Raw genomic sequence first — 25,038 nt, 5'->3', positions numbered from 1 at the left:
ATAAGTCAAATGGTTGTTGAATATGCGTGGAAGATTTAGAGAGAGGATCCTCGCTGGATCCCCTTTGTGAGGATCCTAGAGATCCTCCAATCACATTCGTTTATCATACGACCAGTTTTCGTCAAGATACTGTATTCAATTTTAAATAAAAAAAATTACAATGACTTATGATCACACAATGACAAACAGATGTGATTGGATCCTCACAAAGAAGATCCGACGAGAATTCGCACTCCAAGATCTAATATTCCATATGATATTCCATTACGATGCAATAAAAATTTTGAGAGCAAAAAAAAAAAGTGTGGCTTGCACCATGAATTGTTACACCATTATTCTTTAATTGTCAAATGAGTTTGTGACTTTTCATCTATTTTGTATTATTATCTTCATTATTGTGTTCCTCAAATGCAAGTTACTACTTATCCCTTATGTTTATAAAAGGGTAATGTTAGGGAGACTAAATTTCTAAACTAAAATTTGTAAACTAAATGATGTGAATGTTGATGATTGAATTATCATTTAAGTGTTGACTAATGTACTAATTTTCTATTGATGACACGGAATTTGGTTTAAAAATTTGATCTCCTTAACATTATCCATTATGAAAGGGAAACTTCTAATTAGTTGTGGAGGTGCCAAAACCCTAAACCCTTTCTAATCTGATCATGAGAAATAAGGAATGGTGTAAGGAGGGAGAATAGGGGTGTGTTATTATATTATTAGAAAAAGTTATAGGATGGAAAAATGAATTCATGAATCATAACCACACGATCCTTCATGCTAACCATATGTGGCGCTATCAGAAATTTTTCTAAGTGTTAAGAATACAACTAGGTACACCAAGTATTATAATACAATTGGTTAAGAATTTTTTTTTTTTCAAATTTTCAATCAATTGTATTTTGTTCTAAAAAATCTTTCCATCAGCACACTCCTGACACTCAGCATATTTCCAAGTGAATTATCACCAGGAGCAGTATCACTTCCATCTGTTTTGGTTAGAATACCTTCGTTGTCTTCTCCGCTCCATCCGAAACTCAAAATTTTCGTCCCCTTGTAGGTATTCAACTTTGTTTGTCTCGGATTCGTGTCCTTGCGAATGGTGATTAGGGAGAGAGGATCCTCGTCGGATCCTTTTTGTGAGGATCCCGAGGATCCTTTAATCAGATCCGTTCATCGTACATAATGGCGGAGCCAAGTTAAGGGCTGCTCTGGGCTATAGCCCCGGTAGCTTGTGGTGAAAAATAAAATTTTATATGTAATTTTGATTGATTTTCGAATGTAGCCTACCAAATATTTAGTTGCTAATTCGAATTCTCTAGGTTTAACTATAAAATTATATAATACAGTTTGCAAACCATCTCTTTTTTCTTACATTATTTTTCTCATCGCTTCTTGTACATGTACAAATTTGGATTTGTTTAATTTTAACACATTTTTGGCTCACATTGTGAATTTTTTTAAGCTAGCTGATACTATGAGAAATAGGGTATCAAGTTTCTTTATTTAAAAAGATTTAAATTTTTAAACTAGTCCACCTGGTAAAAAATTCCTAGCTCTGCTATTGATCGTACATCGTGTAGCATTTTTATCAGGTACGGTTTATATTCAATTAAAAAAAATATTACAATGATTTCTGACTGCACGATATACGATGAACGGATGTGAGGATCCTCACAAAGAGAATATGAGGATCCTCCTAAGTGATTAGGACACAACTCACCCTTGTAATTGTATTAATTGTACATGTGTATTAATGAAACACTATTTATTTTTATTTTTTTTTATGTTTGACATGAAGAATCAAACGAAAGATTTCAATTGTAAATGATCTTAACTTACTACAAAATTGTATGTAACACTCATTTTTCGTTGGTGCAGTTCAAAATAAATGACCGTTTTTAGATGAATTCAAATAGTATTGACCTTTTTCTTTATGGTTATATTATTGTTGTACGTGAATAAACAACTTGAATTAGATGATCTTAACAGAAAGCTTTAGAGACGAAGATGGTCTGAATCCCATGTTTACCAACATGAGCGTAATTATAAAAGGGTGTTCAAATATTAAGTTACTGTCTATATCAAACACTAATTAAATAGTTTCCGTTGCATGTAGAGTTACGTTTGCGAAGTTGGCGCGAAGTCGTATATAGAATTAGGTTTGCAGGTTCGTACAAAATTGTCTATATCAAACACTAATTAAATAGTTTCCTTCTACATCCAACTCATCCAAGTTCAAAATTGGAATCCAAAAAAAATAAAATAGTTCGCACTGAATGAAGTTTTTTTTTTTTTTTTTTTCTTTTAAGCGAAATTTCTTTCCTTAAAAAAATGAAATTTCTTTATGTTCTTAATTTTCTTCTCCTCTTTTATTTTGTAACAAAATATCTAAACAAATATAACTCATCAAGAACCGTTGCAGAAAAAAAAAATTTATCAAAACGATTATAGCCGCACGATCATTCAGGTAAGCAAAACGTGGCACGATCTTGTTCACTCATATGTCCACACTTGACGCTCAGCATCGCTAAGTAGAAAAATGGCACAGGGAACCAGGGAAACCATAATCGCTTTCTCCGCTCGTCTTTTCAAATCACTCTGTTTCGGAGACGTCTTCAGCTCGGTTCCGTTTCGGATTTCCGAGCCTCAAAATGGTGATCGGGAAACGAAGCAATTCTAAAGACTGCGACGAGGCCGAAGCAGCCGAAAACCGGAGCGTTTCAGAGCTGTTATCGGCGCTGAGAACGGCGTCTCGGCCGGAGGATTTCACTGAATCGAAGAGGCTTTGGCGGTGAGAGAAGCGAGAATGAAGGGAGAAATCGAGCGGCAGAGGTACGAAAAGGCATTGATGGAGGAAAGGTACGAGTTCGAGTGGCTGGAAAAGCTCAAAGCAGAGGAGGAGTTGAGGGTCAAGCTTTCCCTTATGGCCAGGACAGAGGCGGTGAACGGACAAGCTTTCCCTTTCGGAGCTTGGGACGAACATGCAAAGAAGAAGATGCAACCTTTTGGCTGCTGCAATCGATGGTAGCAGTGGAGTAAGCTCTGCTTCTGGAAAAGGGGATGGAGGTCTGCCAATTTCATGTAATTAATTTGGATTAAGATATTTGTATTATTTTCATATTAATTTGCTAATTTTAAGTTTAGTGCTTCAAATTTTTGTTAATTTTGATGTGTTAATTTTGTATTCTGATTTCCATATAAATATGTTGAAAGGTTAAATGTGGATGTTGCAGCCCAAGTGAGATTTTGAAAAGCGATATTCTTTTTTTAGTAGTTGTAATGATTTAGTCAAATCAGCTCAGCCGAGTAAGTGTTGACAAGCTTTTAATATTGTCACTAAGTATTGAGTGGCTTTAGTACTTCGTGTGTTTCACTTAATTTAGTTTGTAATTGAGGATTGTACGAGGTTGTTTATGTTTGTTGAGCTGGGGAAATGATTTTAACACACTTTTTCTCTCATCATACACACCCGTGTAATTTTGTAGTTGTTAGATTCAACGGTTAAAGTAAAATCACCGGTCAAAATTAACAGGAGTGCACGAGGTAAAAATCAATACCCTTTGTAAAATCGTTTGAGTCTTTGAAGTATTCTCATTATATTAAGATTTTATTTTAGTAGTTTTTGTTGTACGTATTTGCATCGTATGTTTGTTTCTTGCATTTGTCGTATGTGTTTGTATTCATTTTGAGGGAAGGCTCATTATGCCTCCCAAAGTACATATATATTTGTTACTTACTAATAAAATTTACTCGTGCCGTTGGGTTTTGTTCATTAAGATTTCATTATGCCTCCCAAAGTACATGTATGTATATTTTAGTCGAGAATGTGAGAGACAATATTAGGAGGCTCCTTTAACAGGTTATGTAGCCTAGAGTCGTAGTCTACCTGAGAACAAAATCCTAGCTCCATCGCTGATCTCAACCATCATCTAGTTTTAGGTTGTCTCTCAAAGATCATTGTTGCAAAAGTCACTACAACCCAAAACTGTTAAATCTCTCGAATGGTTGTCACATGTCAGTTCTAATACTGTGTTCGTTATTTTGCTCTGTTAGGGATCTGAGAAAGAAGAGTTAAAAATATATATTTCGACTTTCATGTTTTTAAAACTTGGCTCGTTATGAATATATATGTATATATAGGTAACAGAGCGGTGGCAAAGGAGCAGATGAAGAGCAAGAACATGGAAAAGAAGAAAATCGGAAGCTTGAAGAGGGTAAGGGGAGATCAAGTACAATACAGATGTAATATGATATCATTTTTCAGTACAATGCAGCGAGTTAAGGAACACTTGACTGAAGGGCACTTGGAGTTGCTTCAACAAACTCCATTTTGGCCATTAATATCAGCATTTTACAGTGGTGCGATTTCTGAAGATCAATGCAAGAAATCGAACACTGACATCGGAAACATCATCAAGTGCTACAATGCCGAAACAATGGGTTTTGAGTTTGGTACTACATCTGCATCGTTGACAACTGAAGATGTTGCTGAAATTTTGGGGCTTCCACTAGAAGGTCAAGAAGTACGACAACTAAAGGGAAAACAGAAGCACATATCAGATTTTACCAAAAGGTATTTCGAGGAAGAAACTTTATTGCTCAAAAAGATGGTGGATGATGCTTTGGACGCAGCAATAAAAGGGAAGAGAAAAACAGATGTAGAGGATGTTGCACGCCTGATTGTAATAGAACTATGCGCGACCTTACTGTGTAACACAAACCACGTTGTTTCATGGAATTTAGTAAAGTATTGTGATGATTTAGAAAATATTTCAAGATATTCATGGGCAAAAGCAGTGGCTGACTTTCTACACGAGTCATTGGGAAAACGGACCAGGAAGTCCAACGGATATTCTGTTCCTGGATGTGTGGTTGTGATAATGGTAAGTAACTTACACTATCGTATAATAACTCTATATTGTAACCAGTGCCTTCATACGTGATTGTAATTACTTATTTTCATCCCAACAGCTTTGGCTGTGTGAGAGTACTAACCTTATACAACCAATCAAGGGAAGGGAGGGACAGAAACCAGCTATCGTAAAATGGAGCGTGTGGGAACTACACTTTAAACTGGGAGAAATAGACGTCGCAGATATTGGGGTAAGTATATTGTATACTACGTAGCTGTAAATGGTTTTCACTATTGCTAGAATTGCTTGTAGATGTTGATATCCTATTTGTTTGGATAATGCACCTGTCCAGCTGAGCTTTTAAGAAGGGCAAGAAGAAGCAAAGTAATAAAGAAGTAGTGGAAAAGCCACTAGAGCCGCTCGAACTAGTGCGGAGGAATGAGCGTTTGACAGCAATCGATCAGGATAGCACTGCAAATAATAATATCAGTGAAGTAAGCTCTGCTTCTGTTGAAGGAAATGGAGGTCTGCATATTTCAGGTAATTTGGATTAAAGAATTATATAATATTTACAATTTAAGTTATGCTAATTACGAGAGTTTAATGCTTGAAATTTTGTTGCTTAATTGGTTAATTTTAACTAATCCGGGGTTTATATTTTTTATTGTCGACTTAAGTTTGATGATTCTGCCTTTGTGATTGTAGTCTGATTTCTATATAAATATGTTGGAATTTTAAGAGCTAAGTACGTTTTACACCATCGGATTTTAGAATTAATTTCACAATAGGTCACGAGGCTCCAATTTTTTCATGATACACCAGATGTTTTGATATTCAACGAACTTACACCTTTTATAATAGGTCAACCATTCACTAATGACTTGGAAGTGAGGGACCCACCCCTAAAATGTCCTCAATGTGTTTTCTGGTGGCACGGTTAGTGGGTCTGCAATATGAGTGCTCCGGATACATGAGCAGTTAATGGTTGACTAGATAATAAACCTATCAAAAGGTGTAGATTGGACTAATGTAAAAGGGTTGAGGTGTAATGTGAAAAATTAGAACCTCATAGCTCGTTTTGAAATTACCCCCAAACCTCGATGGTGTAAAACGTAAACCCAATTTTAAATTTCGACATATATGTAGCTTCACTATGAGGTATTCATCTGAATAAAATTTATTTGCTGGACACTTTTTAGGGATCATCCTATATTATATTTCAATTATCTCAACCGGTGTCTAATTTTTAGGTTGTCCCTCAATGACCACTATTGCAAAAAGCAACTAAAATCGGACACTATATATCACTCAAATGGTTGTCAATTTATTTTTCTGAAATATTGTATTTGTCTATTTTGTTTCCTTACGGATCCTTAAGAAAGAAGAGTTAAAATATACTTTGACTTTCTTGTGTTAAAACTACGTGCTTGTAATGCACATCTATATATATATATATATATATAGGTTACAGACCGGGACCCAAATAAGATGAAGAACAAGAACATGGAAAACAAGAAAATGGAAAAGAGGAATATGGGAAGTTGGACGAGGGTAAGAGGAGATCAGGTGCGATACCGCTGTAATATGATATCATTTTTTAATCCGATGCAGCGAGTTAAGGAACACTTGACTGAAGAGCATTTGGAGTTGCTTCAACAAACTCCATTTCGGCCGTTAATATCGGCATTCTATAATGGTCTGATTTCTGAAGACCAATGCAAGAAATCGAAAGCTGGCATTGGAAACATCATGAAGTGCTACAACGCCGAAACAATGAGTTTTGAGTTTGGTACTACATCTGCATCGTTGACAACTGAAGACGTTGCTGAAATTTTGGGGCTTCCACGGGAAGGTCAAGAAGTACAATTAAAAGGAACAACGAAACACATATCAGATTTTACCAAAAGGTGTTTCGAGGAAGAAACAATATTGTACGAGAAGTTGGTGGATAATGCCTTGGAAGCAGCAATAAAAGGGAAGAGAGAAACAGATGCAGAGGATGTTGCACGCCTGATTCTAACAGAACTTTGCGCTACCTTCTTATTGTGTAACACAAACCAAGTCGTCTCATGGAATTTAGTCGAGTATTGTGAAGATTTAGAAAATCTTTCAAGATATTCATGGGCAAAAGCAGTGGCGGACCTTCTACACGAATCATTGGGAAAACGGACCAGGAGGTCCGAGGGATATTCTCTTCCTGGATGTGTGGCTGTCATAACGGTAACAATTGTGGTATAGTAACTTTATAATGTAATTAGTGCCTCCATAAGTGATTGTAATTACGTTTTATTTTCATGTTAACAGCTTTGGTTGTGCGAGAGAACTAACCTCATACAACCAATCAGTGGAAGGGAGGGACAGAAACCGGCTCTAGTAAAATGGAACACTTGGGAACTACACTTCAAACTGGAACAAATAGACGTCGAAGAGATTGGGGAAGTGTATATAGTTATTATATTTTAGCATTTACGTAACACTAGGTATAGAATACATTGTAGTTGGAATCGGTATACTATTGCTAGGAATTACTTGTAGATGCTGATATCCTATTTGTTTGGATAATGCACCTGTCCAGCTGAGCTTTAAGGAGAAGAACAAAAAAGAAATGGAAATGCCACCCGAAGAAGCTAAGATAGATGGGCAAGAAGATCGAGAAGAAGGGGAGAATCTATTAGATGATACACTGGCCTCATCAGGATGTGAATTTCGAGCTCAGAAGACACAAACGAAATTCCTCTCAGTTCGTACTATTTCAGAAAGGTTGAACAACAATGAGGGCTTGGAAAAAAGATCTGAAGATAGAGAGGAAATGGTTCAAAATGCAAGTGCTGGACTTGCAGAAGCTCAAGGAAAATTGAATAGGATAAATGCAAAGATAGAGAGTAAGGACATAACAAAAAAATTGAAGACAAAACTAAAAGAAGAAAAAGAGGAGAAGAAAAAGCTGAAAGAGGGCTACGAGTTCTTAATTGGCGAGCAGAAATCATTGCTTGGATCTCTGAAGTGTTTCGTGAAGAAGTTGGAAAGAAGTCTCGAAGCTGAGAGGAAAGACAAGGTGGAGATGATCAAGGAAATTCAAGATCTCAAAGATCAGCTCAATCAAGGGAGTCCTTGCACTGCAATGCAATTGAGAGACAACATACAAATTGAGGCATGTCCGAAGTAATTGTGCTTGACAAGTCCAGAGAAAAGCACCACAAATAGGGCACATCCGGAGTTTGAGAATGAACAAGGAGGAAAAAAGAACAGGAGAGTAGAGGAAGAAAAATGAAATCAAAGGATAATTTTTTTCTTTTTTGTGAGTTATATCTGTCGAGTAATAGCCGACCCCACTTAGTGGGAAAAGGTTTTGTTGTTGTTGTTGTTGTATATCTGTTGAGTAAACCCTATCTTGTGGGATAATGCTTTGTTGCTGCTCTTGTTGTTTGTATCTGTTGAGTAAGACATCGAACCTTCCTAGCATTGTATCTTTCATTACAAAAATGTTCTCTCAGTTGACCATGGAGAATTCATGGTCACTCACCATTTGATTTGATATCAAGGGTAAGAAGAATAAATTGAGAATGTAACTTGTGAGTTAATAGCCTTTTCTTTAATTTACTGCCCTATTACATGGAGAAAGTCTTGGTTGCGGATGACAGACCACGTGGCGTCCAACCGCACACAAAACGCCCCACACCCATTATTTTGGTCCCGCCCCCTTGTGTGGAGTCGATATACGGGTGTTTGGACTGAAGAATTCCTATTGCATGCTTTCTATATGTGGTTTAGCTTGTTTTCGTTTTTGATCATCCCATTCAAAGATAATGTTTGAGATGGTTGAAACTTGAAACTTATGAGATGTGATTCAGATTTGACCTGAAGCCTTTGATTTGTTTCTTGGGATACAAGTTATACAGATAGAATGATAATATGATAGAAGAAACAGCAGATGATCTACTACCTATCCAACCTAGTACATTGGAATCTGAAGCTTCTGCTATTCTTATTTTCTTCTTTAGGGTTGAAATTTTAAGACCACCATGCATTTGATTGTTTTCTCACAAATGTAAAATTAACAGGTTTTTTTTTTTTTTTTTGAAGAAGTAAAATTAACAGGTTTTGTTAGCAAGCATTGTTCTAAACATCCCCGCTTAGCACTGTCTAGGTGCTAGGCGGTTGGCCATTGCCCCGATTAATGCCTAAGCGTTTGAAAATTAAGAAAGGGTGCCTAGAGCTACTGAGGCACCCGCCTAGACTGCCTAAGTTGCGACTCACTTAAACAAAAAATAGATAACTTTCATTTTGTATTTTATTTTTTTTCAATAAATTGTAAGAGACTTGTTGAATGCTTAAATGAATACACATTATATGCATGTTTCCCATGTTTTAATTATGTTCCAATACTTCCTAATATATATGTCATTCTATTTTGTAGTTTAGAATGAAATTATATATATTTTAAGTAGAAACAGACACTTATTTACACGAAATATAATAGATTTACTTAAATCCGCCTAGCTGCCTAATCATTAGGCCCCAGCTTGCCGCCCGACTAGTGACTAGCGTCTTTTAGAACCTTGTTTGCAAGTTACAATTTCATTCTCTTACACCAAATTTTTTACGTTGTCATATTTGCTACCTGATGATGTTTGAAATAGGTAGCGAATGTAGGTCAAGTACCTGAAAAACTTGGGTAGAATCGCCTAACCACGTTATATGTACATACCTCTCACAAAAGCTCGAGATCCTTTGCATTTGGTCTTGGTTGATGGGAGAGCTACCTGAGTTTCTCTCAATGCGATACCTAGTACGACAGAATGGGGTACCCACCCGGGCCAGGACAGCTGGGGGCACCATGGGATTGCTTCTCATCCAAGTATATGGTATTAGGGCCTTTCAAGCCCAAAACAACCCATGAATTTGTGCTCGTAGCTCCAGCACATGTAGCCGACAATGGTCGATGACATGGCATGAACAAACCGAATGGTTACTAGCGGCATTGTCCCCATGATGGGGCACGTGATTTAACCGTGATAACATGTTGGGTGGCACATGCAGCAGCCCATATGTTGGTCTTTGGACCAACGTGCCCCTTGGAGCGCCACCCACTTCTCTCTGCCTCCCACCACCTCTTTTTTATTTTTTAACACATGATATAACTTAATGAGAATGAGTTAAGCTTCACAATGCACTAACAATAATGTTGTTTAAATTCTTTATTTTTTACCAGAATTTAACCTAAAATCTTTTTTTTTAAGAACACAAATCGAAAATGTTAATCATAATGATAAGAACAAAGTGTCTAAGTTAAATTTTGGGGTCCCACATGATTTAACAAAATGCGACTATAGTATTGTTAGGAATTGATTTGATTAAAATGATTCGTTGAATAAAATTAATGACACAAAAAATTTATAAAAAAAAAAGAAAGAAATTGTCGAATTAACTTTTTAGTGAAAAAGTGGTAATTAACTGCCAACATTGCTTTGGAAGGTATATTTGGCATCTAAAAAATGTTTCATCATTCTCTGATTACACGAGATGAATCTTAGTTTAATGAATTGAAGATGATCTTAGGAAAAACAATATGGCAAATGCATTTAAAAATGCTTTTATGTTATAAAAGCGATTTCTAAATTAACATCAAGTGCTTTGAAGTTTCAATAAAGGTTTCTAACATGTTTATAATAAGTTTTTTTTTTATCAGAAATGCTTTATTGAAATGACGTCACTCTAAATCTGAAGCTTCTTATCAAAATTTTCTTCATATAATTATGTTATTTCTAGAATATAGGAGGTAGTTGACCAAACATTAATGATGGACAAATCTCCATCTTCATACATTCTTGATATCATATGAGATGGCAAAGTATTTTTGGCCCCTGGATCAAACTAAACACCAATATAGACTTAATCCATTTATGAATACCTATTTTGTAATACATTTTTCTTTTCTTTTTTTCAATTTATTTTTCATATTCGTGGTATAATTTTGTCTTTTAAAATATTACAACGAGTTATCTTTTGAGTAGAGAATGATTTAGAATCATAAACAATGAAAAGAAACCAGCATCATCACATCATTTAAAGCGAGTCTAGCTATAGTTTGACAAATCGAGATTTCTATGCATGTTCAAGAGCTTTTCTACCATCCATGAAGCAATCTCGTACAAAAAGATCTAATTTTATATTAACATGAGGAAAATATGCATTATTACAAGAAAGGAAACGAACTAACAATTCTAATGCACATGTAATACTTTACCCAACTTACCTAACTAATTTGTTCAACATATTAGTTCTAATGCACATGTAATACTTTACCCAACTTACCTAACTAATTTGTTAAACATATTTTTTTGGATTAACCTTTTAATGTCATTCTAAATTGGTTTTAACCTTTTTAAATATTCTAAATAAGTCTCCAACATATTGAAAATGTCACATCCGTTAAGCCCCAGTTAAAAATCTATTAGATTAACTAGGCTTATTTTGTTTATAAAATGAATTGAAGGCAAGGGACGCATTTGCCTCCTCCAACTAACAGTTCCACCACTCCCATTAGGCCATCACCTCCAAACCTAACGCAAAACCACCGACTTCACTCTACAACTTAAGCTGCCAACATCAGAAGAAGGTCATGGAGGTTGCTGAAATAGTATAGACTGCCATGATGCGGCTACAATCATCTTCATCGCCCCCAAAGAAGAACTAGAAGTTTTACGAGTCGAGAATCAACGAAACAGGAAATCACATATGCAAAAACAAGCTTCTTGAAACCCATCCGAATTCTTAACCCTCTTCTATGTTAAGAGATTGCTCTCATAATGTAATTTCAATTTAAGTCCATCTTCTATTCAATTCAACACTTGTTTGATCATTTGATTCCATATTATATAATCTATGTTTAAAATTTAGATTTTGAGGCAACTAATTTTAATATTCTCCCTGATATACCCAATTAGCGGGTTTGAATATAATCTATGCTTGAAAAATTAACTGGGGCTTAACGAATGTGATATTTTTAATCGGTTGAGTACTTTTTTGGAATGTTAAAAAAAATTGAAATTAATTTGCAATGACACTAAAAAGTTAGGGGGTTTTGAGTACTTAATCTTGTCTTTTTTGCTGAACAATAGAAATTCATTCATTAAATTTGAATAAAAATGTTTAAATCACAGGTAAAAATGTTATAAATATCCTTTTAATTGGACAAAAGAGTCATGCAATCATTCAAGAGAACATTACATATCAAACTAATGAGAAACCAAATCAAAGCCAACTTGGCTGATTTATGTACTACTAAGTTGGTAGAACGCCGAACAAGCAAGGACTTGTGCACCATCAATAATACTCACTAATCAATTAAGAATAGCATATTATAGTTCTCTTTTTAGCCTTAAGATTTATGAATTTAGCTTTCCACATTATTAAAAGAGAATTTGCAATAACAACAAAAAATATTGGTATGACGAGCTGAACACTATGTTTATTGGTAAAAAGAACTTAACATTATGTTTGGATAAGAGAATATCTTTCGGGATGGGTTGTGACAGTTTTTGTACAAAATAATGTTAGGAAAATTAAAATTTTAAACCAAATTTGCAAATAGATAATGTGTCATTAATAGGAAATAAATATGTTAATCAACACTTGAGTAATAATCTAACCATCAACAACTACATAATTTGATTTAAAAATTTAGTTTTCCTAACATTACTAGTTTGATCCATAAGCTGCACTTTTATCTTCTTATTTTTTTCTTAATAAAATGATATTGAGAAAGAAGAAAATTGAACTCGTGACTTAGGGTGCAAGATGCATTCGCACGTAAGATCAAATTTCAACCATTCACACGAATTCGATAAATAAATAAATAATAATAAAAAACATTCGCATGTAAGACCAAATGGGCTTGCTGGTCCAGCTAACAGCAACAGTTCTATTTATGCCGTTACTTTTTATTAAAAATTAAAAATTGTCATAAAAATACGTGAATAGTATCAAAATGACTTTTTAGAATAAAAATATCTTTAATGTTAAAAGTAAACCGTATTATGAGTGTTTCGTTGGGAAAATTAATGAAAATGACTTGAAAACTTTGAGTTTTAATCAAAAGAGCAAAAATGTATTGTAAATTAATAATACCATGAATGATTTTTTAGAATAAAAATACCCTTTACGTAAAAAGTAGACAACAACAGAAGTGTTTATTAAAACTCCCCAAAAACAAACAAGAATGTAACCCCATTTTCCATTTTTTGTGCACAAGGAGTTTTGGAAAATTAATTTCGTAAAACCTGAAATTTTTTTGCAGAAAAAGAAAATAACAAAGCGAGAAAATTGTCGGCAAATAGCGAAGGCGATGATATTTTCCATTTCTGGCATAAAAAAAGGAAATACTTTCATGCTTTGGGTTTTGATTCTCTCTTCAGTTGTTCTTCAGCTTTGGCTCTCTCCTTAGGGTTTTTGAGCTCCAATTTTTGCCTCTTTCTGATTCTTCCTGCTTCGGAGAACTGAGCCGTCGGCGTTTCGCGGTTTGGCATGGAAGCTCCAATTCAGGTGAGTGTGTGTGCATTAATTGCTGGGATTTTGGATTTTGAGTTTCAATTGTACTTTCTGTTTGGCTGCCGAGAAAATTTGGAGATAGAAATGTTGGAGGTGGGATAAGTTGATACTTGTTAGCTGAGTTATTGGTTATTACTTGTTAGTCTTAGGTGAGACTTGAATTTCTCTGTTTTTTTTTTTTTTTTTTGAAAATTACTAAATTTCCTGTAATTTTGATTAGTTTATGTATTTGTGTAATTAACTTGTGCATCAAGTGTTTGTAATTAAGTAGGTATTGCTGTTGTTAACATGTTGTACTGTGTACATGAAGAATTTTGATCAACTTTGGTTCTCTTTGTTCTGTTTTTTATGTTTTTATGTGTACATAAAATTCGGAAGACGTTTGAAGGTTGATGAATTGATCTTGAATTTCAGTTCAGATTGACTGGAACTATATCTAAGTATCATTGTGAAGCGGTGGTTGCATGCTATTGCTTTTGCCTTTCTTATAGTCTTACAGTTTTTATCACTCTTTGCGGAATGATTTAGGTACTTGCACACGGTCTCTCAGCGAACAAATCCCCTTATTGGCCTTGAAGATTTTTGTTGAATGAAATCAGTTTAGACATTATGGAGGATGCAGTGGATGAGGAAGTGACCCCATTAGATTTAGCAGAGGTTGTACAACGTGAGAGGAAAGAGAATGAGCACTCAGTTAAATCTGAAAACGGCAACCCATTGGAATGCCAAGAAATGTGTACATATGGTGAATGTGATTATTCGATGCGTATACCAGTTGAGGGTGATTATCCCTTAAGCTCGCGGCATGAGTTTGTAGAGAATGTAGATATGGCTATGAGCCCTGTTAACGAATTAGAACACCCATATGGTAGCCTTGGCTCTATGAATGATGTTGGTTCCATGGAGGAAGAGCCAACTGTGAGAAATTACAACAATCAAGGAAGAATGCAATTTTGGCAGAACCCACAACAACATTTATTTCAGCTAGCAAGTGGATCAGGAAGTGAGAGTTCACAAGTCAATACTGCATTCAAGGATAATGGGAAGGCAATTTCTGGTGGCTTGGAGAATGAGGGGTCCACATCTGTCTCCGGTTTTTGGAATCAAAGGGCATTAAGTGACAATCACTATGATGTTGTGGAAGAATTAACAAACATTGAAAATACAGGGGCTTCAGGCAATACTTATGCAGGTATCCGAACAAAAATTCTATCTAGGCCAGGCTTTTCCGAGTTCTTTGTTAAGAATACACTGAAGGGTAAGGGTGTCATAATGAAGGGTCTGAACCATGAGAATTGTCACATTGAATCTAGAAACCTGAATAGTTCAAAGGTGGCCGGTGATCCTTTGGCAGCTTCTGATCCAACAATGAGTATGGATGCCAATGTTATTATGCCTTCTTCCAATGGTGTTAATGCTGGACGTACGGCTGGTGGCTCTTATCATGATGAAAACAGTTTGAGAGAATGGCTGAATACTGGACGTCCTAAAGCGAATAAAGCTGAATGCTTGTATATATTTAGACAGATAGTGGATCTGGTGGATAATTTTCATTCTAAAGGAGTTGCTTTGCCTGGATTGCGACCTTCTTTCTTCAAGTTGTTACCTTCAAATCAGGTTAAGTATGTTGGCTTACCAGTCCCAAGCGAGATGCTTGAGAGTACGAAGAAGAGAGATATATCTCTTTTAGAAAATAGTCCAGTAAGGAAAAAGCAAAGGGTCAGTGAGAATACTAGATTGCAATGGCCCCAGTTCTCTACCACTTCCTACTTCATGCATGATAATGTGAATAACAGCCACATCAACATCACTGGTTTGCAGAACAAAAGTGATGCATTTGGTGAACAACATCCAAGAATAAGGCATGAGATACGTACCATGTTCACCAGTCCTCATATGCATTATGCAACTCAGCAGTTTACTTCAATAAATGAGCTATTGGAAGAGAAGTGGTATATTAGTCCTGAGGAACTCAGTGAAGGAAGTTACACAGTTTTATCAAATGTCTATGATCTTGGTGTTCTTCTTTTCGAGGTGCAAATTGATTAATGTTTCTGCATTTGACACATTATATTTCTTCTCCGAGTTGAATGAAAAATCTGATGGATTAATTTGGGTCTTTGCTTTCAGTTACTTGCTCATTTTGACTCAAATAGCGCCCTTGCTGCAGCAATGTCCAACCTGTGCTACAGAATTCTTCCCCCAAAATTTCTGTCAGAAAATGCTATGGAGGCTGGATTTATTATTTGGCTTCTTCATCCTGAACCATCTTCACGCCCAACGACAAGGTAGTCCTGAACCGTTGTCATGTGAGTTCATAACATTTTAGTTGACATAGGGTACGGAAATTTTGAATCTATGAGTGTTAAGTAAACAGTTTTGAAGGTAATATTGGAAGGGAGTAATATTTAGAATATTTGTTCCATAAAAGATATCTTGTAGATATTAGTTGATTGAACCATAAGTCGTGGTGTCAAGGATGGTCCAAATAGGTGTTATACATGTTTATTAATACATAGAAAAACCCAATGAGATTGAAATGCAATTGGAGAAAATTGAAGACCATAAATAGTATGTGAAACCTGAATTTAAAAATCCTATTCCCATACCATGTTCTAGGGCTCCACTATTATAGTTAATTAATATTACCTTGAATTACAATTGAAATAAACCTGGTTCACGTGGAGGATTATTTTTTTCAAGAAATTTTTCAATGGTCGATAGAAACTTGTGGATATTGGATAATGCTTTTTATTTTTTAGGAAAATAATAATCATCATGTACTGAAGGCTTGAAGCTTTGTATGTTAACCTCATCATCCTTCAATTTTTCATTTTTCATCAATGATCTTCCAGGTTTGTTTTGGATGTACAAATGATTAGAGTTTGATTTTATTGTTCAGTCTCTCAATACCCTTCTGAAGTGCCCTCAGGCTCCTTTAGTGAATACTTAAGTGTAACCTGTACTGGATGAAAGTTGTATTAGGTCTGTAATCACTTTGATCACATCCAAAAAAAAATATATAAGAAAATTTAAAATGGAACCTCAATGTGTAGTCTGATGCACTATCCTGACTTCTGAGTTTATGATCATTGTTTTTTTTTTTGGGTGACGCGATCATTGGTTATGACAGGCAAATTCTACAATCTGAAGTACTTAACGGGTTACAGGAGGTTTGTGTAAAAGAATTGTCACCTTCTGTGGAACAAGAGGACGCAGAATTGGATTTATTATTGCATTTCCTCACTTCTTTGAAAGAACAGATGCAGAACCATGATGCAACTTTGTTGGAAACAGTTCAGTTCTTAGAAGCAGATGTTGAAGAAGTGGAGAGGAGGCACTCTGCAAGAAAACCCTTGATTGATTGTGGCTTGTACGGTGAATCCTTAAGGAAAAATATGTTCATTAGCAAAGAAGATTCAAGGTCAGAGGTGCTTTCTCCATTATTTCCTGTTCTTAGTTCAAATGAGTCGAGGTTGATGAAAAATATAGATCAGTTTGAGAGTGCTTACTTCTTGATGAGATCAAGAATTCAGATTCCTGAGACGGATTCTAGAATACGCAGCGATAAAGATTTATTAAGAACTCGCAATAATTGGTATGTGGGAACAAAGGATGAAGACAAGGAGATATGCACTGATCGACCGGGAGCCATCTTTGATGGTTTGTGTAAATATGCTCGGTATAGTAAGTTTGAAGTACGTGGTATACTAAGAAATGGAGATTTCAGCAGTTCCTCTAAAGTAATTTCCTCTATGAGTTTTGATCGGGATGAAGACTATTTTGCTACTGCCGGGGTTTCAATGAAAATCAAGATTTTTGAGTTTAATGCTTTCTTCAACAATCCTGCTGATATTCATTATCCAGTGATTGAGATGTCAAACAAATCAAGGATCAGCTGTGTTTGCTGGAACAACTATATAAAAAACTATCTGGCTTCATCTGATTATGATGGTGTAATCAAGGTCTGTATATCCTGTGACATATTGACTGTTTTGTGTTACTGAAAAAAAAGAGAAAGGATCCTCGCCGGATCCTCTTTGTGAAGATCCCGGGGATCCTCCAATCACATTCGTTCATCGTACATCATGCGTCCAGTTTTGGTCAGGTACTGTTTATATTCAATTTTAAATAAAAAAAATTACAATAATTTCTGACCGCACTATGTGATGAACGGATGTGATTTGAGGATCTCCGGGATCCTCACCCGAAAAAAAATATTGCTGTCTGAATGTTGACCTGATAGCATCTGCATGTTCATCCTTTTGATATATGTGTCACAGAAGTAGTCTAATAGAGATCTATGACTATTTAAGCTTTGTCTATCCATGTCTTTTCTCATGGATTTGTTCGTGGCTCATTTTTCCCCAATATATTGTCTAATAAGTGACTATTGCTTGCCCTTATTTTTAATTAATACTTGCATTGCATATAACGTAATATATACTTATATTGATATCCAGTTATGGGATGCCAGCACTGGTCAAGAGTTTGCTCAATACACTGAGCATGCAATGAGGGCTTGGTCTGTAGACTTTTCTCAAGTATATCCTACAAAATTAGCCACTGGGAGTGATGATGGTTGTGTGAAATTGTGGAGCATCAACGAGGCATGCTCTCTCTCTCTCTCTCTCTCATGAACCACAGGATTTGCTCATATTAAGACTCAAATTTACTATTTTGTGTGTGTGTTTCTGTCTTTTTCCATTGTATATAAATCATAGGATTTGCTCACTTTAAGATGCAAATTTACTATTCAAGAAACTCTTTGATTTCTTATGATTCTTATTTAAATGAGTTATGTTTGCTGCTGATCTACAAATCTTGCTGATCGAAAGTAATTCAGCATATTTGAGAAACCCTTAAGAGAACGGCCAGATAACGTGGACATTTTTATACATTTCTGCATTTTGGGATTTCACATTAGGTTTTATGTCTTACATTTGTGTTATGTAGGCCTTGCTTAATTTTTGTTGGGATTTTTTTAGCTAGGATTTGATTTTCATTATTATCGGGGTTTTCTCATTAGCTTTATTTGTAACTGGGTTCGGATTGTCAATAACAATAAGGCGTATTATATGATAGGCAGTCCAAACCCAGCTAATACGGAAACTGTAGTTAGGGGAAGACAACTCCTAATAGTTAATAAATCTCAATTACAATCAAGCAAGGCCGACACAATATAAAAATTCCAAAGTTAAAGTACAATATGATATCCTCAATTGACATAACTAACCCCAATAAAATGTTTCCATATTATCTGCATCAGTGCCTCATCACAAGTGCTGATGGGGCTTTTGGTGGTCAAAATTTAGCACTATCTCCGTAAAGGTATTGTGGCCAAATGATGCCAGACATATTTGTGTTTCACTTTGGAACTTCTTCATTTTGGTACTGATTACTACTTAAGATTTTCTGTGATGCTTCTGAAATCCCTTTTTTTGGGGATGGTTCTTTCAGAGAAACAGTTTAGATACCATCAAGCACGCTGCAAATGTATGCTGTGTACAGTTCTCTTCTCACTCCTCTCATTTGCTGGCCTTCGGGAGTGCGGACTACTACACCTACTGCTATGATCTCCGTAATACTAAAATTCCGTGGTGCGTATTGGATGGGCATAAGAAAGCTGTAAGCTATGTGAAATTTTTGGACTCAGAGACCCTTGTTTCTGCATCCACTGACAACACATTAAAGCTATGGGATCTTAGCAAAACCAGTATGAGTGATACATCCACCGATGCTTGCAGCCTAAGCCTTGGTGGGCACACCAATGAGAAGGTTGGCTACCCCACTAATTTTTTTATTGGCTCTTTATGCTAGAACCTATTTTTATTTCTGTGCGATTTTGAGATCTAGATAACACTTGCTCTAACTACATTGTAACTGTCTGACCAAGTTTATGTTTCTTTTTCTCGGTTGGTCACACTTTGGATGCTTACTCCCCCAGAACTTTGTCGGGTTATCCGTTTCAGATGATTACATAGCTTGTGGTTCAGAAACAAATGAGGTGCATATTTAATTCCCATGCTACATGGTACTTGTATTAATAAAATGAAGAACGAATGGGCTTCTAGTTGAGTTATAGGGAAATATTAAACCAAAAATAAAAACAGGTAAAAGGAAATATTGAAGGTGAGCTAGTAACTTCTAGACAGTGCTTGTGCGAGATATACAGTCTAATCATAATATAATCAACTACTTTAACCTTTTGTGTTGATATCTTCCAGGTTTATGCTTACCATAGATCTCTGCCTATGCCGATCACTTCACACAAGTTTGGCTCCATTGATCCTATTTCTGGAAAGGAGACCAATGATTATAGTGCACAATGGGTTTCGAGTGTCTGCTGGAGAGGGAAATCAGACATGGTGGTTGCTGCCAATTCAGACGGGTGTATAAAAGTGTTGCAGATTGTTTAAGGAAAAGGTAACTCCTTTCACATCAATTAAGAAGTCATTATCCTTTTGAAACCTTCTTGAGTTTTCTTCTGGTGGCCAACTATAAAGTGGAAACTGTAAGTTCATGCGGAGAAACCTTAGAAAGTAAGATGGAACGGAGAAACCTTGGGTTCTAGCCACATCCTTGTTTGATAGGTGCCAAAACGACTGAATGACTGATGTTGTACAAATTAGCTGCAAAATATAGTATCTGATGGACATCAGCTGATTATGAAAACATTTTGAATCCTCAAATCTGAAGATTGTCATACCAGCACGAGAGCTGACAAGGTTTAAACAGTGTCGTATTGCAATGAATAAAGGAGACTTGAGGATTTGTTTGGGGTACTCAGCTTCAAAAATTTTAAATTTTGACCGAATGTGAAATCAGGGGAAGCAGGTTGCAGATTAACATATATTCTTGGAACAGCTTGGTCAATCATTTTCACACTAGCTATCACATAATGTGGTCAGCTATTTAGGTCAGAATCTATGTTCAATATTACGCTATTCATTTAGAGTCATAGCTGCTTGTTGAGAAAAACATCCGAAAAGCATTTGTAACACTTCCAACGAAGACGATCTCAGTTGAGTTGTTTTCAGTAGAGTGTAGAAAATAGGGTTCATCTATCGTGAACTCTCGGTGACCAGATTTGTAGGACAGTCGTTTTTGGGAGACCACAGAATTGAGTTTGCATCTCATATGCGATTGCGCGATTTTATCTTGCAGTTTAAATTTATGTCATCTGTCAACCATAGCCAAACATCTTGATAAAGGTATGGATCGTGTCCTTTTAATTTTATCTTGCATCTATGTACGCTGAATTGTAACTTGAATTAGAAACCACATTCTTCATGTGATGATTTCTGCACGACCCTTTTTCCCCTTCACACCCTTGTTTATTTCTGGTTTTTGAGAGAATAAATCAAAGCGGAATAGGAAATAAACATGAGTGTACAAAAAGAGAAATAAATAGAGAACAAGTTGCATGAAAGACGATCTGTGGAATTACGTTCACATAAATGCCCTGCAAGAACATAAAAACTGAAAACGAAAAACTTTACTATAAGATGTTCAAGCCTAATGGACCTATAACAGTAAGAAGATTAAATTTACAGAGATTTCTAGTTAAATGGAAGGGAACAAAAACTGATCTGTACTTGACTATATGTATATATATGATGTGAAACAAAAGAAAGCCTAATGTATCTCCGAGTCCGAAACGTGCCCCCTCATTCTGTGCCTGCTTCGGCTCGCACTACTCTTTGTGCTCGTAGGACTCGGCAGTGGAGGGCTTTGGTTTGTCTTCATACTGTGTTGACATGGTTTTGCAGGCAGAAGTTTCGGTGAAGCAAGTTTTGGCGGTGGAAATCTTGGCGACGCAAGTCTTGGTGTTGACGTCCTTGGTGTGGTTGGTGTTTTTGATGTCCTGGTGTAACCTGATCAACATTTTCCCAGTCAAGATTGTTAACGGAGAAAGTACAGAAGCCCCTGAGCTTAAAAATGTAATCAGCTGATCGTACAGAAATGGATTAAGGTGAAATTAGTGGCTGACCTGAGGCTTTTCTAGCTGTCGCGTCTTGATGTTTCTTGGCAGTGAGAGTTCTCTTCATCGGAGCCTCGGAACAAACTGACCTCAGATCATAAACAGACCTCACATCAGAGCAAACGGACCTCGAGTCGCTTAGTGGTACGAATGGATCTTCTGCAATGGACACAATGTCAACTTTGCCGTTCGGAGATTCTTGCTTGCAAATCGCTGATGCTGTATCACTTAAGGAATCCAGACTCCTAACCCTCACGATGTCCGGGCTAGTCTTTTCCTTCTCCCCTAGCCGGTAAGAGAACATTTGGAATGGAAGTTGCGATATTGAGGATAAATCAACGTATTCGGCAGCTGAACTATTCTTCAGGAACCATGACTCTATCTCGCAGTAATCCATATGAGGGGATTGCAGTAAAGGCTGATCGTCATAGGGGTTCAGAGTAAGGAACTTCTTTATGTAGCGCAAAATGCGACAGATGGACGAGAAGCTCAGGCGCTGAGACGGGTCACTGTGCCAGCATCTCTTGGTTAAATTGACGAGGTATTTTGGTGAAGGGTATGGGAAGAGAGGCCTCCATCCTGCTCTTATAGTGTTGCTCATCTTGTCCCCTTGGAGATGTGAATCTTCGAAGGGAACCTTCCCGGTCAAGATCTCAAAGCAAAGCATTGCGAAGCTGTATACATCCGCTTTCTCCGTGTATTTGGTACGACCTTTGTTTCCTGGTTGCTCTTGCTCAGCTAGGACTTCCGGGGCACACCAAATCAAAGGGTTGATTTCATTCTTCTGCTGTGATTTTCTGTAAGTAGGTTTGCGCACGGATGATAAACTGAAACCCGAGACTTTTACTTGGAAATAGCCTTCTGTGCAGCTCCTTGCCTTGAGAAAGACATTCAAGGGGTTCAACTCCCCATGGTAGATCTTCCTAGAGTGCAGATATTCCATGCCTCTTGCAATCTGAAGCATGATATCAACCACTACCGGGATTGAAAACAAAACCTGCCTTCTCGCGCCGCAGTTTTCCTTCATGTAGCAGCGCAGATCCTTGATCATCAACTCCATAACAAGAAAGCATTCCTTCTTCTCCTCGTCATAAAACCCCGAAAGGTACTGCAGCACATTGGGGTGGGAAAGTGCGAGGAGAGTTGAAATCTCAGAATTCAACGGCTCAATATCCCCAAAGAAGTGTCTCATGGCAAAGTTCTGCCCCAACCACTGGATCTCCTTGTACTGCGTTCCTCCTCCTAACCACCGCCTAACGCTGTAATAGTCGGATTCCAGTAAGATTGAGCTCGGAAAGAGCTTCCCATTTAAGGTTTCCGACCCACCAAGTTTCTTGAGCAGCAAGTCTCCAAGTTGCTGCTCATTCCTCGTCAAACCAAAGGATCCTGAAATCTTTTTCACCTTCAGAGTTTCGACAAGCCGCCATCTATCTTCCCTCCAAGCACTCTCCAACCTGTTGCAGATCGCCTTCGGGACCAAATACTGCTTCCCAAATCTCCATTGGAAAAGTTTGGGGTCATTCCACTCTCTATCATACTTCCTTGCGAGCAGAATCCTCTTCTTCTGCATCTCCTCCTGATCGAGCCCCGCAATCTCTCCAGCATTCTCAATCGCCTCAATCACGGCCGCATGGTAGCAGAACAAGTTATGAATGTGAAATTCGACGCAGTCCTTGTTCTGATGGAGGAGGATTGTTTTCCCCCACCAGTTTTTTGCATCCATGCAATGCCGAATGTACAGCTCCCCTTCCTTGAAAACTCTGTGCAGCTCCCTCAGAGGCTGCTCGAGCGCTTTCCATTTTGTCTTCTTCTCTTCGAGTTTCAAGTTCAGTCGGATCTCCTCTCCGATCGTGTCAAACGCCAACGTGAACACATCATGCAACAAACAGCACTGGCATTGATTGATCAGAATCTCATCTGTTAACATCATCAGAGCCTTCATACTTCCCAAAACCTCCCCAATATGCCGGAATTGTTCCATTCCGGCTCAGACGGCGAAAAATTTCCTGATACAGCAATCCCGACAGAAATTAATCAAACAAAAGCCAATCAAAATCTCAAGATCCTCTGCCAGTACCAAAAAAAAAACACGAAACGAAAACAAGGGTTTTAATGACATTTGATCATCAAGATTACAACTTTATAACCATGCATGCATCAAAACCCAATATCCCAAACCCTCGCAAGTGGACATTTACCATAGTGGTGGAAAGAAGTTGAATCATTGCATGATGACGTGGTTTGAATTCTGTCGGTAACTAATGCAACATCTAATCTAACAAAATCTATAGTTTGACAAAAAAAAAAATCTCAAACCCAAAATTGTTCCATTTTATTTGAGATTAGGAAAATAGATTAAGAAAATTGAAAATAATAAAAGGGTTTTCATGAAATTAATCAAAAAAGGCCTACCTCGAGTCAAAATTCAAACTGAGCTGGCTGGAATTCCAGGAAAAACACCAATACACGTCGAATTCTGTCCCTGACCCAAGAATCTGATCAACCCAACATCAACCGGAATCAAATAAAAAGATTAAGGAAACTGAAAAGAAAAAGGAAAGGATAAAAAAAAACCAGACAAAAAGAAGACAAAAATTACAGACCGTTTCAGTTTCTGGTATTGTCTGGTGTCTGGTCGGAATCAAACTAAAAGATTCAACGTTGTCCCTCCAAGGAAGAAGGAAGTCGTGGTCGGACAAGCATCCATGCGAACCGCCTCCTGATCAGGCGGTTTGGTGGTCATTAGACAAAACCGAACCAGATAACGGGTTTTCGGGGGCGGCAGTTTGTCAACTTTGTGTAACGATTTTTTTATTAATATTTGGAAAAAGGAATTGGAACACCTGATGAGTGATGACCCAAGAGTAAGAACAAGAACAGGTCCGTTTTGAGGGGTTTGGGTTGGGTCGGGTGTGTTGTTTTCTGTGGGACCCGTGTTTTCGCGTTCCTTGAAGAGATGAAAAACAAGGTTTTATTATTCTCCGTCAAAATTTTACGTAAAAAAAAGAATGTTGTGCAAGCATGTACTCGCTTGTTTTAGCGGGAGATGGGTACGACCGCCCAGCCAAAGACTCAAAGGTGTTATTTAGGCCTTCGAGTTTGAACAATGAGTTGTACGAGACTGGTTGAAAGAGGAATTTTGGCTATTTAATCTAAAAATTGAGCAAAACTCACAAAAACACTAGTAATATGATTACTTGTATGCTTTAGATTTTGTGACGATGGTGGAACGTATTAGCGGTGTCGGCGTGGCGTTGGTGGAACGGATCTACGCCTACGGTGGCGGTAGTCGATTGGTTCTGCGTCAATTAGATTTGTGACGATGGAGCGGGACTAATATGCGAGATTAGTGGCGGAGGGTCTGCTGGAAAGATGATGAGGAGTTTAGGGTAATGACTAGGACCTGTCCAACACTTTGTTCCATCAAGTCCATGCTTTCCAGCTGTTAGTGCATATCGATTCTAATCATGGTCTAAAATATCCATAATATCCCGATATTTCCATCGAAATTTCCGTGTTTTTGGACTACCGATATTTTCGTGTAAGTTGAGTCTCAAATGTAAGGATTACTTCTCCTCAAGCTATAAAACATCCATGTTCGTTGTTCTACGGTAACTAAGTAGGTCATCGAATGTTTCAACAAAT

At 37.1% G+C, this 25,038-nt stretch overlaps 3 protein-coding genes across 4 annotated transcripts; 2 read left to right on the top strand and 1 right to left on the bottom strand.

Annotated features, from left to right (window-relative positions):
- Positions 1-2,533: 2,533 nt before the first annotated feature.
- LOC114821228 (protein MAINTENANCE OF MERISTEMS-like) lies at positions 2,534-8,441 on the top strand. The gene is made up of 6 exons (XM_029093228.2): positions 2,534-3,072; positions 4,147-4,889; positions 4,978-5,109; positions 5,212-5,399; positions 6,324-7,079; positions 7,164-8,441. The coding sequence occupies exons 1-4, from the start codon at positions 2,988-2,990 to the stop codon at positions 5,221-5,223; spliced, it is 972 nt and encodes a 323-aa protein (XP_028949061.2). The 5' UTR covers positions 2,534-2,987; the 3' UTR covers positions 5,224-5,399; positions 6,324-7,079; positions 7,164-8,441.
- A 4,641-nt stretch (positions 8,442-13,082) lies between these two features.
- Positions 13,083-22,261, top strand: LOC114820961 (protein SPA1-RELATED 2-like). Of its 2 annotated transcripts, none has more exons than XR_011575253.1 (9): positions 13,083-13,403; positions 13,938-15,443; positions 15,540-15,697; positions 16,543-17,374; positions 17,873-18,019; positions 18,870-19,187; positions 19,357-19,416; positions 19,637-20,623; positions 21,182-22,261. XR_011575253.1 is itself a non-coding variant. In XM_029092353.2 (9 exons), the coding sequence occupies exons 2-8, from the start codon at positions 14,019-14,021 to the stop codon at positions 19,826-19,828; spliced, it is 3,132 nt and encodes a 1,043-aa protein (XP_028948186.1). In that variant the 5' UTR covers positions 13,121-13,403; positions 13,938-14,018; the 3' UTR covers positions 19,829-19,835; positions 21,182-22,261. The 2 variants fall into 2 exon arrangements, 1 of the variants encoding a protein (XP_028948186.1); XM_029092353.2 differs by having other exon boundaries at positions 13,121-13,403; positions 19,637-19,835.
- On the bottom strand, positions 20,832-24,259 carry LOC114819263 (uncharacterized). Its single transcript, XM_029092356.2, has 4 exons — positions 23,997-24,259; positions 23,806-23,888; positions 21,403-23,399; positions 20,832-21,286 (listed from the first exon to the last, which is right to left on the bottom strand). The coding sequence occupies exons 3-4, from the start codon at positions 23,372-23,374 to the stop codon at positions 21,048-21,050; spliced, it is 2,211 nt and encodes a 736-aa protein (XP_028948189.1). The 5' UTR covers positions 23,375-23,399; positions 23,806-23,888; positions 23,997-24,259; the 3' UTR covers positions 20,832-21,047.
- Positions 24,260-25,038: the final 779 nt, after the last annotated feature.

Source organism: Malus domestica, chromosome 14, assembly GCF_042453785.1.
Source record: "Malus domestica chromosome 14, GDT2T_hap1".
NCBI lineage: Eukaryota > Viridiplantae > Streptophyta > Magnoliopsida > Rosales > Rosaceae > Malus > Malus domestica.
Note: the sequence above shows the minus strand (reverse complement) of the source record. Positions and strands in the feature narration are given on the sequence as shown.